This window comes from Monomorium pharaonis, chromosome 4 (genome assembly GCF_013373865.1).
Source record: "Monomorium pharaonis isolate MP-MQ-018 chromosome 4, ASM1337386v2, whole genome shotgun sequence".
NCBI lineage: Eukaryota > Metazoa > Arthropoda > Insecta > Hymenoptera > Formicidae > Monomorium > Monomorium pharaonis.
The window spans coordinates 13,855,930-13,875,869 of NC_050470.1; the positions used below are offsets into that span (position 1 = coordinate 13,855,930).

Here is a 19,940-nt window from a genome sequence, read left to right on the forward strand (position 1 = left end):
AGGTTAACTGACAAATTATAGTGGTACAAGAAATCAGCTCCCATTATTGGTGTTGATACATTGGCTACGCAAAATGTCCATGTAAGCGACCGTTTCAAACCTAGGTTAAGTGTGAGTATTCTCTCTCCGTAGGTCTTAATGGGTAGCCCGTTAGCTGCGTACAGTTGTAATGCTGATTGTTTGCTTTCCTGTCTATAGCTTTCTTTGGCAACAACGAGATGTCTGCACCGGTGTCTACCAAGAACGTAATCCACTATTTTGGTCCTTGACATGGAGCCTGCGCTGATTATAACCGTCGGATACGGCTCCTATTGCCGGCGGCTGCTGGAGTTTTCCCGTTTGGCTAAGGGATGTTTCGAGTCGCATGGGAGTAGGCATTTCCAAGCTTTTTCGCCGAAATGCCGATGATAATAACATGTAGTTTGTGAGGTATCCTTTACTTTATCTTGGCTGTTGGATCTCTTATTTGTTTTGCCTCTAGATCTAGAACGTGCTCTTCTTTTTCCTATAGCGGCTACGGACTTAGTGAGTTTACTGATTTGATTGTTTAAAGTCTGCATAGAGTCCGGCTGCGAGACACTTGTTGTAGCTATGGTGCCGTGTCCTGCTCCTCTGTCGTGTGCTTTATCGGCACAAGCTGCGAGTTTGTCAAGGCTTACCTCATCTAACACAGCTAACAATTCTTGGATTCTGGGAGGGAGTCTTTGAAGCCATAGCGTCCTTAACATGCTATCGGTAACGTTTGTGCCTGCCAGCGTACGCATTTCCCTTAATAAAACGGAAGGGGCCTTGTCACCCAATTCCGTGGCATCGAGCAATGTCCGCATTTGTTTTTCGAGGGAATCTGAAAAACGTTCTATTAGTGTGGCTTTAAGTGTTTCATATTTACCTATCGTTGGCGGTTGTTCCAGGATGTCGGCTACTGCAATCATCGAATGTTCGTCAAGATGTCTGACGACTGCACTATATTTGATCTCGTCTGAGCGTATGCGGTAGGCAGTAAATTCGCATTCAATGCCGCGAACCATAATTTTGGCCGATTTCGCCAGAATGCAGCCAATTTCACGTTGCGAAATTCATTTGCTAAAGTACTAAATAAAAATAGATATGTCATCACTGATATCCCCGGGTTTAATATAACTCAGAAACCGTACAATTCTATTCTATCTCCGGATAGAATTAAACCCTGGATTAAACCTGTTACAGGATAATCTCTTTAATAAGTTACTCTCATTTAGGTATAAGGTTAATTTTCTTTCTTCACGACTACTCAGTAGTTGTTTATTAATTATATGCTAACTCATTAAATCATACTTATCTAGACATTATTATATTGCTCCGATTGATATTATGATATTATATGTTTTCTGAAGCTCTTAGATATAAAGTCCACTAGTGATATTTAATACGTATACGTACTATACTGTTCGTTTTAATTCATAATTTCTGTTGTTGCGTTTAGATTAATCCCTACCGATACTTGGCTATAATTGATATGGATTTTCTCATAGCGCCAATCAATGCGCTATCCCAGAGCATTCGGGTCGACTGCCATGTCAGGAATGGCCGAGCTGTAAACTCCTTAACGGGACGCCGGCCCTATTTGAATTGCGCGCGGTCCCTCGAGTGCTTATGTCATTATCGGCGATGTCGCCCGTACCGAGGCGCCATCTAGATTTATGCGCGTGCGGTTGGCAGAAGTGTAAGTGGTGGCGAGAAGAAGTAAGTTGTTAAGCGGATATAGTAAAAGACGTATCTAAAAGGGAAACTAGAGCCTTATTGAGAAAACCCGCCAACAAATCCTATCTTCCCTCCTAACTTCCTGACTCTAGCCCTTGTTCTTCTAACCGCGGGTTTGAACGGGCTCACGTTTTACAGATTAGAATTTTGTATTTGCCTCGGCAGTACATATATTAAAATTGGAACAATACAGAGTTTAGAATAGAGACACGATGACTCTTAATCATATGTATAAGTATTACATATATGCTTTTAATTTAGATATCTCGCAAAAGATATGTCAGAATGAAAAATTCTATGTGCTGAATAGTACTGTTTTAGTGAATTAAGAGCACATATGTAATATTTATATATATGATTAAGAATCATCGTGTTTCTAACCTATCCTATCCTAATCTGAAATAATGATTAACGACAATCATTTCTTTGTCATTATCGTTTTTCGTATATTACACAAATATGACTGCGTTTCGACATTCGTTACTAGTCTTGACAAAAAATATATACGTGACATAAATTATGAATTTCCAATACTGAAAATGAATATCGAAACACAGCTTATATTATCTAACTGCTTTACAATATAATAATGGTAAGATAAGTGAAATAAATATAATAAGAATGAATATTTTTTTTGCAAGAAGCATTGGAAGGTCAAAACTAATAAGAAGTGAACCAATATTTTATTAAAGTACATTCATTATAAGTATAAATTTTATATTTACACTTCTTCTAAGCTGTTTTTTGCAAGTTTCTATTCTTTGATTGTGTGATCCAATTTTATATGTTATAATTTTTCAAACATGAATTAGGAGATATGTTGTTTTATATAATTTAAAGTGTATATATTTTTTTACTTTAATTTTATTTTAGTTTTTGTGGCATATTTTTTGCATTATTGTTTAATTTTTTTATAATTTGAGAAAATTTATTATTTCTTTTTGAAAATGCAGAGTTATATTAAAATAAGTAATTTCTTTAACAAATAATGTTTGAGTTAAACAAAAATCAATATTTAGTAAATAATGATTTCTTAATATATTCGGTCATTAACTTTTAAATTTTTGATAAATGCAAGTATAATTTGTTAATTTATTAATTTATTATTGGCAATAATTTTTGCTAAACATGATTGGATAATTTATATTCCTTTTGATCTGTTAGACCACGCATTAATTTAATATTTAACTTAATGTTTAACATTTAAACATATCAATGAATTAAGTAGATTGCCTAACGGTCTGCATCGGATCTTAGTGATAAATACAATTTTTCTATTAGAATTTTTAAAGAATTTTTAAACTGCGCGCCGACAGGTTTTATCAGATTTGCAATAGTTATTAAGTTAAATATCAATGCTCATAAGCATCTTAAAATCCTTTCTTCCTCGAAAAACTGTAAATAAATTTATTACAAAAAATATCTCAGCCAGGATTTGAACTCGGATTTCCCATTATTCCATAAGAACATTCTAGCTAATTCGACCACCAAGGCATATGATATTCTTCACAATAACCAGTATATCTTAAAGATATACGTCCTTTGTTAATGTTTAATGCATGTTTATTGAAAAAGGTTTTTTTTATTACTTACCAGTTATTTCTAAATATTATCACATGTCTTAATGAGTTAAGTTGGAATACTCGCATGGATTGTAGAGATCTGAAATCAAATCTTGGTTGAGATTTTTTTTCGAATATATTTCTATTATAATTTATAATATTAAATACCTATTAGCATTAAAAATTAAACTAATTGTTTGTTTAATATTTATTTAATACACTAGTTTAATAGCGTTTAATATATTAGTTAAAATATATTTACTATGTTGGCATAGGACTGTTACATAAGTTATGAATGTTATATTATAAGTTGGAAAGACCTGATCTTAAAGTAATAGGTCTCATGGTAATTTTGAAAAAATGTATAAAAATTTACACATGAATATTATTTTGTTATCGAGATTCAGTGATTCTCTTTTCAGTTTATTTTAATCGATATTGGCCTTTCTTTTTCTATTTCAACTTATTATATTTCTATTTTGGTTTCAGATGGAAATGATAGAAGGAAAACAAAATGGAAGTCAATTGTTTGTTTATAAGAATTACTCTTATTGTATGGACAAGCGATATGATCACATATTTCGGTGCTCAAAACGAAAAACTGAAAAATGTTCTGGAGTATTGAAGAAAGAAGGGGAATCTTTTACTTTGGAAATACCACACAATCATTCAGAAGAGCTATATATTTTAGAAATTAATAATATGAAGAAAGAAATGATTCAATTATCCAAACAAACAACAAAATCTTTTAAAGATATATTTGACACAGTTTGCCGCAAGAATTTATTAGCTGCTTCATATATATCATATAATAATATAAAATCCATTTTAAGTCGTGAAAGAATCAAATCGCGTCCAAAGATTCCAAATAATTTATATTCTTTACATCAACAATTAGAAATATATGAACCTATACATAGAATCTATAAAGGTTGTGCAATATCGAATGATAATAAAGTAGCTCTTATCTTCAGTAGTGATACATTATTAAAGTTGTTATCTGAAGCGCGTGAAGTTTTTGTGGATGGAACATTTTCCGTAAGTATTTTACACGTGCGCGCGCGCGCACACACAAATGTACATATATATTTTGCATATATATGTATATTGCATATATGCATTGGCCAAAAATTTCCGTACGCAGTGTGCCGATTTGTCAACGATTCAAAAATTTTTTATTTAATATAGTCTAAACAATGTAGTTATATTTAATTAAAATACATTGAACTTTTTAAATTGTGTATTTGAACATTTACATATACATATTGTTATTTTACTTGATAAATTTGAAAGACAGGGTCGGTTATTCCAACTTCTTGGTAAACTTTCCTATCAGGTAAATATATATTTGTCTTTATTTAAGAAAAGAAATGAAGATAGACACATGCTTACTTGGTAGGTAAATTTACCAAGAAGTTGGAACAACCGACCCATATTTGAAGTGTATGGAAGTTTATGGAGTGCTTATATATATATATATAATAAAATATATTGCCGGGAAATTTAAAAAAATAATCTAACCTAACCTAACCTAATCTTATATATCTTATATATCAATATATAAGTTGTTTTAAGAATTTAGCCGATGTTATATAATAGATATATACATTATTATGTATAAGATATTTTTTATTATTTATCAATTATATACATATTTTTAGATTGTGCCCAAAAAACCAAACATTACTCAATTATACAGTATACATGTTCGCTATGCTGATACGGTATGATACTATAAACTTTTATTGTAAAGTATATATGAAATATTTGTTTAGATGAAATTATTATATTTCACTATTTAAACATTTATGCTAATTATGATTATCTTTTATCAAACAGAAATAGAATAATATAAGGCAAAAATATAAAATTTTTCTTAATGTATTCATATAACTCAACATTTTTGTAATTTCTACTTTTATTTTTAGTATACTGTACAGTTCAAAATATATTAAATATATATTTTGAATAAAATTAATATATTAAAAAATATATCTAAATAAATATGGGTTTTACAAACAAATCTTTCTTTTCTATTTTATAAATACATTTATATTTTTATTAAAAAAAAATTTTTTTTGTTTAATTTTTTAAATTGCTGTTTTGTTTTTATTAAAGAAGGTGCTCAAAATAATCTTTTTCTATACAAACTGTACATCTTAAGAAAGAATATGTTTTTTTAAATGCATTTGGTTTCCTGATTATGACACAGGCTTTGTGTACATAATGTTTTAAACAAGTTATTTTTTTTATGGAAAATATAGGAAGAGATTATTTTCAAAAATTTCTCATAAGGTGAAACAAAATAGCAAGCAAAAGGAACTAACAAATGAAAATAGATTTGATCAAATATAAAAATATAAAAACAGCACATTTTTACATTTATATTCACGAAGACTTATTTATTTTGAAACATTTTTTAAAAATATTTTTACATTAAAATACATTGCATGTACAATACATATCAGAAATACAATGTAATAAAATAAATAATAAAGTTATAATAACCAAAACTTTTAAGTGTAAGAAAAATATACTATTATTATTACAGTATTATTTGCATATTGTGTATTTTTTAATTATTATTACAAATTAAAATTATTAAATTTTGAAGAATAAAAACAAATATATTAAAATTTGTACTTTTACCTTTATTGCTTTATTCTTTTTTTTTCTTTAGTACTTATTCAGTGAAACAACCAAATAATCAATTGCATAGCGATTTCATCTAAACTCGATCTATTATAAAAAGACATGAATTTTATAAACTATCTTATTAATATAGGATATAGCAGTAGTTTTCGTACTATGTGAAGGACGTTCCATCCCTTTGTATAAGGGAATGTGGGAAAAAATAATTTCACTTGCACCGGGTCTAAAAGAAAATCTAAAATTTATTATGGCGGATTATGAAAAGGCAGCTTTAATAATAATGAGTCAACAATTTCCAGCTGCTTCTATCCATGGTTGCTGGTTTTATTATTGCCAGGTATATTTAGTAAAATAAAAAAAAGTTTAATGTTTTATATATAATGTTTTTTTTCTGTTCTAGGCATTATATAGAAAATGGCGACGTCTGCAGTTAAATAATGTATCGCGTGAATTTTTGTCTATGGCAATGTCTATGGCATTAGCACCTAGTGATTTATTTGTGGATTCATTAAATATTATGCAAAATATTGCAGATCGTATTTCTGCTAATTATCCAAATGTATTATTATTTATGGCTTATCTACGCAATACATGGCTACCTATAGCACCTAAAGTATCTGTACATAATTGTCCAGCTCGTACAAATAATTTAGTGGAAAGTTTCCATCATATTACCAACCAAAAAATTGGTACAATTAATCCAAATTTATGGGTATTTTTAGGTATGTTTTGTTTTACGTGTTTTTTTTTTAATTTTCTACAATGCATATATATTTTAACATTTTGTTTACACAATATTCTATGACTGATATTTATAGTCGAATCTTATATTTAAGATCGTCTTAAGTATGGTCTTAAGATGCTATCAACCAATCATAGAGCCGTATTAGCATTTTAAGACATTACTTGAGACGATCTTAAAATAAGATTTGACTATGAATACCGGCCTATGTATTTTTATACACATAAATGCACGCATATATATACGTACGTATGTACATATACACACGCACACACATATTGCGTGTACAATAATTTTTTTTATAGAACATTTGTCGGAAATTGTAACAAATCAAGAAATTGATTATGCTCGCTTGCAAAATAATATACGTGTTAGGCGACCACGTACACGATTCAATAAAGAAAGAAATAATAAAATTAAAGATAGACAATATGCTCTTATAAATGGTGATATTACGTTGGAACATTTTTTACATATGTTTTCACACTTTAATCCCTATGAACAGCAAGAATTGCCGCTTGAGGGTAAATATTAACATATAACATTTTTATTATAATTTATTAATAATAGAACTTTAAGAAATTTTAATTTAATTTTTTCTGTAACTATTTATAAAATAATATACATATATATATAACTTTTTGATTGTAGTCAATGATCATGAAGAAGTAGATGCAAGTTTACTTTCAGATAGAAATCCAGAATCAGGTTAATATAAACTAATTAACTTAATATAACAATTATGTACATGGGCACAATTTGATTTATAAATTAATATCTTTTCTTATTTTATGTTTAGCAGAAACTGGATATACGCAAAATTTTAATCGAAGACGACGTCGTTTTCGCAATACTTCTGTTAATTCATCAAGGCAACAGGAAAATTTTCTATCTAAATCTTCAGGTAGAGTTGTAATTTCATTGACATTACATTTCTGTTACAACTTAATTAAAAAAAAAGATAGTTTTCTATAAAATATTTTATATAAAAAATTTTACATCAAATACACACTCGCAAAAAAACTGGATCACCAAAATTTGACCATAATTTTTTAAATAATTTTAGCGATAACTTAAAACTTAAACTTTGGCACACGATACAATTTTTCATGCTAGATTGTATATGAGACGTCTTATTACGTGTCCTGATTGGCTCGGATGATTATATTACCAATTGTAAGCTAATCGTAAGACGCCTCGTATGCATGTCAGGATGAAAAATCGTATCGTGTGTCGAAGGCTTTAGTAAAAAATTATCACATTGAAGTATAACAAGGCTTAAATTAAAGCTTGAACATTTTTGTTAAAAATAAAAAAGAAATTGAGTTAACAAGAAATACTTAATAAAATGGTTTTTAAAAAGGCTTAAAAATTTCTTCAAACTATTACAATGCTCAAAGGAGTTAATCCTCGGGTATAAAGATTTATGGATTTTGAAGCTTATTTCTTTAAACTGTCTCCGTAGATGGATTTTTTGTTGTTTCTGTATTTTTATTTCTTTTTTTATGTGTTCTAAACTCTATTGTAATAAACTCTATTTTTACTGTTAGACAATTTGTCCTAAAAAAATAGTATTTAAAATATTTACTCAAAAATAAAATTATACACATTAAAATCCAACTTATTTTAAATCGCATAATTTTGTATAATTTCAACAAAATTTGTTGCACAATTAAGCATTTTTAATAATATGAACTTTGTATTTGTATTAGGCAATGCCCAATTTATAATTACAGCAACACATCTTCTATGTAACTTTGAAAATTTTGAATAAAGATTGCATAGTACAAGTAATGTTATTTTTTAAATTTTGATTTTTAGATTACTTTAAAATTCAGGTTAACTGTAGTTTAATATAGGAACTCGTTTTTTTACAAATTCATTTTTTTAACTTGTATTTTTGTATACAAAAGTATTAAAATAACATTATTAAAAATAAAAACTTTAGATATTTTACATGTTATATTAAAAAGTAATTATCACAATTAGAAATACTATGTCTTATAAATGAAGAAAATTTATTTTTTAACGAACTTACCTCAATATAATATTTATAAAGAATAAGCTTATATAAAGAGTGACAAATAAAATAAATATGTATAATAAAAAATAAGTTTTTATTTTAAAACAATGAAGTTAATTTAAAAATGAAGTTCTACTTATCTTTTAGCCTTACAGCAATCAATAAATCAATACAATTTAATTTTTTTTTTTTATTATAGATTTAATAGACGAGCAGCATTTTGAAAATGTGGCAGAACAAAACAGTGAGTACATTAAACGTATGCAACTAAGTTTTTAATCATACGACTATGAAGACTAGAACCAGGAGAACTAAGCCTGATTTCGCCTCCAAAAATGAGGCGAAAATCTGTTAGAACCCAGATAGCACAAAATATAAATATTTATAAATATTTTACAAATTTATTTTCAAATCATATTTTTTAAAGATTATATAATTATTTTCATAAACCATTTAGAAATGATACAAAAAATTATTATCAACAATATATAGAATATATTTTTAAAGTATATTAAAAAATATTTATGGTATATAAACTTGAAATATTTTTTTATATTCTTTGATAATAATGGTATAAATATTTATTTTAAATATTTTCATAAATGTTTATCATATTTTTTTTATACCTGACAAACTCGGACATAAAAATATGTACAAAATATTTATCATAAATATTTTTTTTTCTTATAAATATTTATAAATATTTTGTGCTATCTGGGAAATGTAGTACCAAATGGTGGCGCTGGCGACAATGATTTACCGAAAAATATGAAGTATAACGACGAATAATAGTAAGAACTCAAATATTTGACGATAAATGCAAATTTCTAGTAAAAATCTTAGCAATTTTACATTTTAGAGTACTTATCTCAGTTTTCTTATACCAATATTCCGGCGTAATCCCGGTGTATCAGCATCGTCAGCGTCACCATTTGATACTACATTTCTAACAGATTTTCGCCTCACTCAAAACCATGGAGATCAGTCTCCTGGTTCTAGTCTTCATACCTACGACAATCAATAAATTAATACAATTTAGTCTAAATTTTTATTATTTTTAATTGTTTTTATTTTTTTTATTTGCTTAATTACTTGAATTTTTTATTATAGATAATCTAATAGACGAGCAGCATTTTGAAAATGTGGCAGAACAAAACAGTGAGTACATTAAAAATATAATAAGCGATAATGTTTAGGCTAAAAGATTAGTTTTATTGATTATTGTAAGGTTAAACGATCAATAAAATTTTATGTCTTAGCCTTACAACAATCGAAAAATTAACACAATTTAGTCTTGATTTTTTATTATTTTTAAATGTTTTTATTTTTTCTATTTGCTTAATTACTAATTACTTGTATTTTTTATTATAGATGATCTAATAGACGAGCAGCATTTTGAAAATACAGAACGAAACAGTGAGTACATTGAACGTGTAATAAAACTAATTTTTTAACCTTAGGGAGAATTCAGACCTTGATAAAAAACCAGAAAAGCAGAAACCGATCAAAGTTCGTACTAGTATCAAACAATACATTCTACTTTTCTGTTTCGGAAACTATCGACTACCAACGCGAGTTGTAATTGGTTTTTTGTTTATTTTCTACTTTTCTGCCAAGATCTGAATTCTCCTTTACAACAATCAATAAATTAACACAATTTAGTTTCATTTTTTATTTTTAAATGTTTTTTTAATTTTTTTTATTATAGATGATCTAATAGACGAGCAGCATTTTGAAAATGTGGCAGAACAAAACAGTGAGTACATTAAAAATATAATAAGCGATAATGTTTAGGCTAAAAGATTAGTTTTACTGATTATTGTAAGGTTAAACGATCTATAAAATTTTATGTCTTAGCCTTACAACAATCGAAAAATTAACACAATTTAGTCTTGATTTTTTATTATTTTTAAATGTTTTTATTTTTTTTATTTGCTTAATTACTAATTACTTGTATTTTTTATTATAGATGATCTAATAGACGAGCAGCATTTTGAAAATGCAGAACGAAACAGTGAGTACATTGAACGTGAAATAAAACTAATTTTTTAACCTTAGGGAAAATTCAGACCTTGATAAAAAACCAGAAAAGCAGAAACCGATCAAAGTTCGTACTAGTATCAAACAATACATTCTACTTTTCTGTTTCGGAAACTATCGACTACCAACGCGAGTTGTAATTGGTTTTTTGTTTATTTTCTACTTTTCTGCCAAGATCTGAATTCTCCTTTACAACAATCAATAAATTAACACAATTTAGTTTCATTTTTTATTTTTAAATGTTTTAAAAATTTTTTTTATTATAGATGATCTAATAAACGAGCAGCATTTTGAAAATGTGGCAGAACAAAACAGTGAGTACATTAAAAATATAATAAGCGATAATGTTTAGGCTAAAAGATTAGTTTTACTGATTATTGTAAGGTTAAACGATCAATAAAATTTTATGTGTTAGCCTTACAACAATCGAAAAATTAACACAATTTAGTCTTAATTTTTTATCATTTTTAAATGTTTTTATATTTTTCTACTAATTACTTATTTACTTAACAAAGTTAACCCAGTATAATCATGTAATTCACAAATTTTTTTAGTGCATTTAGGGTGAATCTTAATGGATGTCCCGGTTTTTTACCATGGAAAATATGAAGTACTGACTGCAACTTTAATACACACATGTACGACATGTATGTGCATATGCCGTGTATTAAGGTTGCAGTCGATAATTCATTTCCCATGGTAAAAAGCCGAGATAGCCATTAAGAACCACCTTTTATATACACACACACACACACACACGCGCGCGCGCGTGCGTCTGTGTGGGACAAATGTACCACAGATTTGTTTCGATTGGTCAATCAAACGCTTTGAAGCATTTGTAGCGTCAAGTGGACCGCAGCCTATATATATTTACACACACACATATAGGAGAATTGCTGAATGCGTATCGGTTATCTAAATCGTATCTTTTTAATATTATAATTTTACTTAACATAAGCAGCATTTAATAACTTATTTAAATTATAAATTATAAAGTAAATAAAAAATTAGTAATACAGTTAAAATATTAATACACGTATATTACATCTTGTTTTGTGCATGTTATCAGCATTTTCGAAAATTAGGTATAACTGATGTAAATTTTTGATCAATTTATATAACTGATAATTTATAATCATGCAGTTACATTGAATTTTTAGACTTTTTTAAAACAGTTTATTGTGAAATTTTGCATTCATATGTGCTTATTTATAATTTTGTAAAAATTACATTAAATTTTATATAAAATTTATAGTTTCCTAAAATCAGCATCAGTCTATCCTTATTCTACTTTTAATAAGTAATGAAGATAGACTGATGCTAATAGCGCTAATAGCGTCTTCCCGAACGCACCCCAAATAGTATCAAATGCGAAATGTAATCAAACATAGTACGCATTTGACAACACTCCTTTATATAGATTTTCAAAATTTTGTTAAAATAAAACTAATTTTTTATTCTTGTAACAGTAATGAACTGACATAATTTTAATTTTTCATTATTTTTAAATATTTTATTTTCTTATTTACCTAATAATTGGATTTTTTATTATAGGCAATCCAATAGAGTATTTTGAAAACGTGACAGAACAAAACAATGAATATATAATAAGCGGTAATGTATGAATAATAGTTATTTATTAACAAATATTTTATAACAAAAATAAAATTAAAAATATAATTATTACATTTTAAATCTAAAATTCTAAAATTTTAAAGTTCAAATTATTTGTAAAAACTATTTTTTCGACAGTTTTAATTAAAATAAGTTATTTAATTTTATCTTTTTGCTTTTATATTACAATTTTTAACCTAAGAATTTATTTTATACAAATATGTAACTGTAACAAATTACTGTAATTTTTTTAAACAAAACTAAATTGAAAAATTTATTTTTGTGATGGTCCTATTAGCATTTTTTTTTCAACCCGTTATATGCAGTTTGGCTTTATTAAAAATTTTTTTAATAATACGTAATCTAATAAATATTACAATATTATAATAATTAATTTTATAATTTTAAACCTAAAATTTATTAAACAACACTGATGAATGTAGCTGTTAAGTTTTAATTCAAATTTTTTAATAAAAATTGATTATTAACAAAATTATCTTTTATATTCATTAATGAGAATTATTGATTTTATAAAATAAGTAGCCATAGTACCATGTTCTCTTATGTTGAATATAAATATTTATTTGCATATATGTGTATAAATAACTAATTTTCAGCTTACAAATATTTTAATATTTTTTATAGATGACGAAGATTATAGAATACCGGAGGATGATTTTTGTTTTTTGAACGAAAGCATCACCTCGGAAACGTTTCATGAAGTGGGGAATATGGAAAAACTTATTGATGAGAATAGAGAAATACGACCAGTAGATACTTGTATTGTATGCTTAACGGAAAAAGCATCATATGTATTTGTTCCGTGTGGACATCTATGTGTGTGTGAGAGCTGCAGCACAAAATTGCAGCACAAAAGATGCCCATTGTACAACACAGAGTACGACAACTGTATAAAAATAATTACGTCGTAAAAAAGGGTAAGTAAAAATGAGAAGCATATAAATTTATATATTATTATTTAAGCGTGCTGGAAATATGACCACTTTTGACATCTCTATCAAAGAAATTTTTTGATAATTTTATTATCGTTCTACTATTAACTTATAATTTAATGTATAAATCACATATAAGTTATTAGTATCGTGACAAAAGATTATGTACATTTTGCAATATCCAATACAAATTGTTCGTTTTGGAAAGGAAAAAAATTACGTTTGCGATTTTCACAAATGTTGGGTTAATTTTCTATAAGAAATAAACACTTTTTCTTTACTTTATATTTTTATTGATAGTAAATTTTTTTTATTTTAATTTTACTCAAAAAAAGACTACAAGTTATTAAATTAATTACTACAAAAATTTATTTTTAGTTAAAACAATTAAAAGTCTAAAAGCTTATTTCGTAAAACTCTACTTGGCAGATTATGTAATCTTTTCTAATTAACGTATACAAGTACTTTTAATTAACGTATATCATAATATTCTATTTTAAACAAATATGTATTTTGTAACAAAATACTGCGATTTCGTTTACATAAAATTTTTAAATTTATTTTTTGGCCATATTACTACCTCGTTTTCTTTATTTATTGTACAGGATTGCTATATTTTTAAAACAGCAATCCTGTATAACAAATAATTCATAATAATGAAAATTTCATTATTTTGTATATACATTTTCTTGGGCAACACTTTGATGAATATAATTGTTATGTTTTAATTTAAAATATTGATTATTAACAAAATCATTGTAAATAAAATAAAATATAAATGTGTTATTATATTACGATTTTTTTATTTATATGAATTAAAGATTTACACGAGAGAATTAAAATCTATTTCAAAAATTATATTCAAAAAATTTCTTATTTTAAATCCACAAAATTAATAAGGAAAATTTATATACAGAGTAACAATGAAATATGCCATGATTCTTCTATACCTAAAAAAACTAATACATTAATTTTCTTACAGAAATATTGGCATGTCGTCAACTTCATCTCCCACAAAGAAAACGGCACTTCGACGCAGTACCTATAAAAATAAGTCTCAGTAGTATTTGTTCATTTTTTTACATATTTAATTTTATTATATCGTTATGCGATACATCTTATTCTCAGGTTAATATCGTTGGTACTTACGATTAACTGTAAAGCTATGCCACTACTCGCGACCTGACGTTAGTTAATGTAAAAAAGCTTTATTTCGGTTTTAATTTACTTTCCATCTTTTTTGAAATCTAGAAGTTAGCCAAATACAAATAAACATGTTATATTCTTGTTATTGGTGATATATCTATCAACATAATGAAAAAGCTAATTTACATTGACTAATGTCGGATCGCAAGTAGTGACATAGCTTTATATCCAAATGTTAACAGTAACATCAGCCAGAGAGCAAGGTGTAGTTGAGACAATATGTAAACCTTAATATAAGTTACATGATAACAATATATGTTACATGATTTTGTATTGAAAGTAATAGCGAATTCGGTTGCTTGCACTAGTGCACACTAAGGCTTGTTTACATACTTTACATCAGCATTCTTATATTTAAGAATACATGTTCAAAAACTATTTAACCAAAAAAATAATTCTATGAATGTTGTACAGATTATTTTATTGATTACGAAGTATTTTAAGAAGAATTTAAGATGATTCTTAAATATAAAAATTGATTATAAACAAGCCTTAATATACACTCAGTGCGCACTAGTGCAAGCAACCGAATTCGCTATAAGTTACATTGATTATGATACATCGCATGTAAACTCCATTAACTTATTTGTTACGTGATTGTTTTTTTCTAATTTTGTACTACAGCGCATACACGGACGCACGCACGCATACGGACGCGCGTCCGTGTGGGACAAATGTATAGTATTTCTCATTTAAGCATATAATGCAATTGACTATTGATCGTGGTTCTCTATTCTCATCGATAAGTTTTTTCATTTCACGTATTCTTCACGTAACAAATAAGTTATGGGTTTTATACACGTATTCGTGTTTTATTCAATATTACGACTTACTACCCAGCAAGCACAGAACATTGCGGCAATGTTGTAATATTGCTCTGATATTGATACAATGTTATAACAATGCCACAACGTTGCTGCTATGTTCTGTGTTTGCTGGGTACCGAGTAATACACCTTACTCCCAGGCTAACATTGTTACAAGTAGTGACATAGTTTTATATCTGAATCTTATTAGTAACATTAGACTGAGAGCAAGGTGTAGTTGAGACAATATGTAAGCTTTTGTTACATGATTTTATATTAAATCTAAGTTACACGTAATTTTATATATTAAATCTAAGTTACATTGATTGTAATAATTTGCATGTAAAACTTTTAACTTATTTGTTACGTGAATGTTTTTTCTAACTCTGTACTATACGCACGCACGCACGCATACATGCACACGCGCAAAATACACACACGCATATCCGCATACACACACACGTACACCCGCGCGTGCGTCTGTGTGGGACAAATGTATTTCTCATTTATGATATTTCTCATTTAAGCATATAATGCAATTGACCATTGGTCGTTGTTCTCTATTCTCGTCAATAAGTTTTTTCATTTTACGTATTCTTCACGTAACAAATAAGTTATGGGTTTTATACACATATATTCGTGTTTTGTTCAAAATTGTGACTTACTACCGAGTGATACACCTTACTCTCAGGTTATCATCGTTGCTACTTAGATCAATTTACTTTCTTTTCAGTTTTAGATGTTAGGAAATGATAGAAAATACGTCACATTCATGTTCGTATATGTATCAACATAAGTTGGTTAAAAAGCTAATTTACATTGACTGACGTCGGATCGCAAATAGTGACATATATTTATATCCAAATGTAAGTAGCAACATCAGCCTGAGAGCAAAGTGTAGTTGAGACAATATGTAATTTCTATATATCCTAGATAGCACAGAGAGTTCAAAAAGAACTCAATTGTATGTCACCAATTATAAATTCTTTTTAAGAAGCAAAAAGAATTCTTTTTTTACAAAAATTCTTTTTGCATTTTAAAAAGAATTCAATATTGGTGACATACAATTGAGTTCTTTTTGAACTCTCTGTGCTATCTGGGATGCTACATGATTTTGTATTAAAAGTTAAGGTACATTGATTGTGATACTTTGCAATATAATAATATATTTTAATAAATTTCTAGTAATTTCCTTCAAACAAAAATGTGTGCTTGAACATCTTGTTAATAATATCTCAAATATAATGTAGTCAATCGAATTAAAATTTTAACTGTAATTAGATATATTTCTCTATAAACACCTAAATTTTCAAAGATTCATCGGTAAAAGATACTTGTAATATAATCACATCTTAACTGCCAATTTCAGCAAAGTGTCATGTATACCATGGCTCAGCGTTTGGATAATTTATGGGATCAGTATAACGTGTAGCGTCAATGAAACCAGAAATTGCATTGTTAAATGAATAAGATATGGGAAGTATTGAGGATATTGATTGACAATTTGTTGTCAATCAGAATTTCACTTCGTAGCAGTTTCTTTAAGAATGCTCTGTAAATTAGAATAAAGAGAAATTTAGTTTATTATTAGATAACTGATTAAAATTAGTTAAATTATTGATAAAAAAGATTTTAAAGTTACATTTTGAAGTTAGCCCAAGGAGAAAAGCGAGATCGAATATATTAATTTCAATGAGAGTAATTAATAGTTACAGGTAAGTAAAATTATAATAAATCAATGTTTAAATTAAACTTTATTATAATATAGTGGGCATTTATCATTATTATAGACACCTGATTAAATTGATCAAAAATCTGGCAAAAATCGCGGACTTTATCAGCAACTACAGCCCACACCTCTGCTTCAATATCTTTCAATAATACTTAAAATGCTGGCACTAGATTCGTTTTCGTTATTTCTGGACTAACAGCCTTTCGAAACCGCAGACACAAAATATTTAAATATATAATTTATAGTATGATAAAAATTTTCTTAAAATAAATATCTCAAATATATATTTAAGTTTCTTAAAAAAGGAATGATGAGTAAAAGAGTTTTAAATTATAATACTTACATCTGTAAATTAACTTATCTGCCACCATGTAACGAACAAGCCATCATTCATCACTGGTGCATTGTCAAAGCATAGGCATAACTAGTTGCTGAACATTCTCTAGTAACAATGCTGCAATATTGATGCAAGCTTCAACAGCCAAAAGACGAACTGAATCCTGTAAAATTACGAGTTGCTCCGTATAACAATCTGATTGACAAAATGGAGAATTTATAAAGTTTTATTGTTTTGATGCACTTACTTGTTCGTCCTGAGCAAGTATAACAAACATGGGTATTAAATCAGATTTAAGGTACTCGATTTCCACAACTTTTGTAAATTCGCCTAATGTAGGAGCGGCCTATCTTTGCGCCATAAATGTGTCATCCTGGTACAAACTACGAAAGTGATTTCACCATTCCGCTGCAATATTCGAGTGCGCCAAATGTTACAGTTATTATTTTATATTTTTTTAAAACTAAACTAGCATGGATCTATGAGAATTATAAGATAATTACTTTTGATGGCTGAGCTCATCCTTGGGTAACAAATGCTGAACAAGCTACATGCCGATGTTATTGATGTGATCCAGTCCCCTAAAGCCAAGCATGGCACCAATGGCACAAAGTGCTTTACCAAATCTGCAGGACTGTGCTGGGCCGCGACATTTCTCAAGAATTCTCCCTCCCTCCCTCCCTCCCTCCCTCCCTCCCTCCCTCCCTCCCTCCCTCCCTCCCTCCCTCTCTCTCTCTCTCTCTCTCTCTCTCTCTCTCTCTCTCTCTCTCTCTCCACAGCTCTGTCGGATCACTGTTTCCTCCACAGTAGTCAAAGATTCCAATGGTGGCTTAAAAAAAAAAACCAAGTTATTTCTTCAAAAGACAGAACAAAGATTGATCTTGGAAAAGTATTTTGCTCAATTTGGTATTTAAGATTTTAAAATTAAAAGCTACACTCCAGAATGACATATAACTCTATGTAAAAGTATTTAATTTGCTACTGACAATCTTTGTACTTTTAAAAATAGGATTTAAGTTTGGAATAAAATTTTAATTAGCAAACTAGGTTCGAGCGTGCAACTAAATTCGTTAACCTATGTTGATTTGTGTCTCATAAAAAAAAGGCAGCCTAAATTAGTAATCGTAATTTAGTACTCACCAGTCTCTCTGCATTCATTTTGGTCTCTCACATTTTCTTTCGTCCAATTTTTTAAATGCCATATGATAAAGGAAGACTTTTTTGGCAATGCTGCAATAAAATTTTACATGGAATAATTATATTTAAAAAAGATACATAATTGCCAAGATAGCAATAAGATATATTAACATATTTAGTAACAACAATCTAGCTGTCTATTCATATAATAATGAAAATTTTCGATAGAGCGTTCAAAAAGCATAACCTAAAATTTATTTTATCGCGTCAATTATCGTTATGCAAAGAATATTGCCAACATATACATATACAAGTATATATTATTAAACTGTATTTAATGCTTATGAATATATAATTTTTGATACAATAAAGAGGATTACCTGATAAAATAGCGATAAACGAACCACGCACCGAATGGCAGATGACACCGAATACAAACGTTATACCAACATTGCCCGTAAGACTGTGAATAGATGCGTTCAGTAACTTTATTTTATTATTACAACGAAATTATTATTTCGAAAATAATTTCGAATCGATTTACGCAAGAAAAAATAATATTTATGTATTGAAAAAATAAAATGTTTCACTATTTCAATAAATTTGGATCACTCAAAAACTTTTTTAATAACATTTGATAACTTACAAACAAATTTAAAAAAAAGGATTAATATTGACGTGGTCAATATTGACGCGTGGGCAATAGTGACGTGGCCAATATTGACGCGTGGGCAATAATGACGTGGGCAATAATGACGTGGGCAATAATGACGTGGGCAATATTGACGCGTGGTCAATAGTGACGTGGTCAATATTGACGCGTGGCCAATAGTGACGTGGCCAATATTGACGCGTGGGCAATAATGACGTGATCAATATTGACGCGTGGGCAATAATGACGTGGTCAATAATGACGCGTGGCCAATATTGACGTGGCCAATATTGACGTAGCCAGTCCACCCCGTGGTCAATCGGGATCGTGGTCAATAATGACGTGGCCAATCGGGACCGTGGCCAATATTGACGTGGCCAAACGGGTGCCACTCTATAAAATCTAGCAGCCTGATATCGGCGCTCGCTAGCAGCCAAGATAAGGGCGCTGCTTATACGATTAGTGTAGTGGGAGAGAGATAGAGAGCAAACCGTAACTGGGGTGGAATATACGTAATATAATTTTTATTATTTAATTATTTATAATTTAAATTAGAATACATATGCATATGTAATCTAACTCAAATTATAAATAATCAAATAAAAATTACATTACATTACATATGTGAAATAATAAAGTCTCTTTACCTGAGCGGCGGTGGTGACGAGCACAAAGGACTTTCGAAAACATGTTGAGACAAGTTTCTCATTTGTTCGAAAAACAATAAACAAAAGAGTTTTGAAAT

At 28.4% G+C, this 19,940-nt stretch overlaps 2 protein-coding genes, 1 long non-coding RNA gene and 1 pseudogene across 12 annotated transcripts; 1 reads left to right on the top strand and 3 right to left on the bottom strand.

Annotated features, from left to right (window-relative positions):
* Window positions 1–308: 308 nt before the first annotated feature.
* LOC118645325 lies at window positions 309–1,028 on the bottom strand. Its single transcript, XM_036286197.1, has one exon. The coding sequence runs from the start codon at window positions 1,026–1,028 to the stop codon at window positions 309–311; it is 720 nt and encodes a 239-aa protein (XP_036142090.1).
* A 196-nt stretch (window positions 1,029–1,224) lies between these two features.
* LOC105840333 lies at window positions 1,225–16,614 on the top strand. 10 transcript variants are annotated; one of them, XM_036285210.1, is made up of 15 exons: window positions 1,729–2,332; window positions 3,578–3,648; window positions 3,792–4,340; window positions 4,964–5,026; window positions 6,088–6,291; window positions 6,355–6,676; window positions 7,002–7,220; window positions 7,348–7,404; window positions 7,496–7,600; window positions 8,919–8,963; window positions 10,689–10,733; window positions 11,026–11,073; window positions 12,314–12,373; window positions 13,019–13,311; window positions 14,309–16,614. In XM_036285210.1, exons 2-14 carry the CDS (start codon window positions 3,598–3,600, stop codon window positions 13,303–13,305), a joined length of 2,055 nt encoding a protein of 684 aa, XP_036141103.1. In that variant the 5' UTR covers window positions 1,729–2,332; window positions 3,578–3,597; the 3' UTR covers window positions 13,306–13,311; window positions 14,309–16,614. The 10 variants fall into 10 exon arrangements, with proteins under 10 accessions (XP_036141101.1, XP_036141104.1, XP_036141102.1 ...); XM_036285208.1 differs by lacking the exons at window positions 1,729–2,332; window positions 3,578–3,648 and adding an exon at window positions 1,225–1,722; XM_036285211.1 differs by lacking the exons at window positions 1,729–2,332; window positions 3,578–3,648 and adding an exon at window positions 1,225–1,722 and having other exon boundaries at window positions 10,689–10,718; window positions 11,056–11,073.
* LOC118645326 lies at window positions 14,551–18,081 on the bottom strand (annotated as a pseudogene).
* A 77-nt stretch (window positions 18,082–18,158) lies between these two features.
* LOC118645224 lies at window positions 18,159–19,084 on the bottom strand. The gene is made up of 3 exons (XR_004962998.1): window positions 18,924–19,084; window positions 18,547–18,636; window positions 18,159–18,235 (listed from the first exon to the last, which is right to left on the bottom strand). It is a non-coding gene; the product is annotated as an uncharacterized LOC118645224 (long non-coding RNA).
* Window positions 19,085–19,940: the final 856 nt, after the last annotated feature.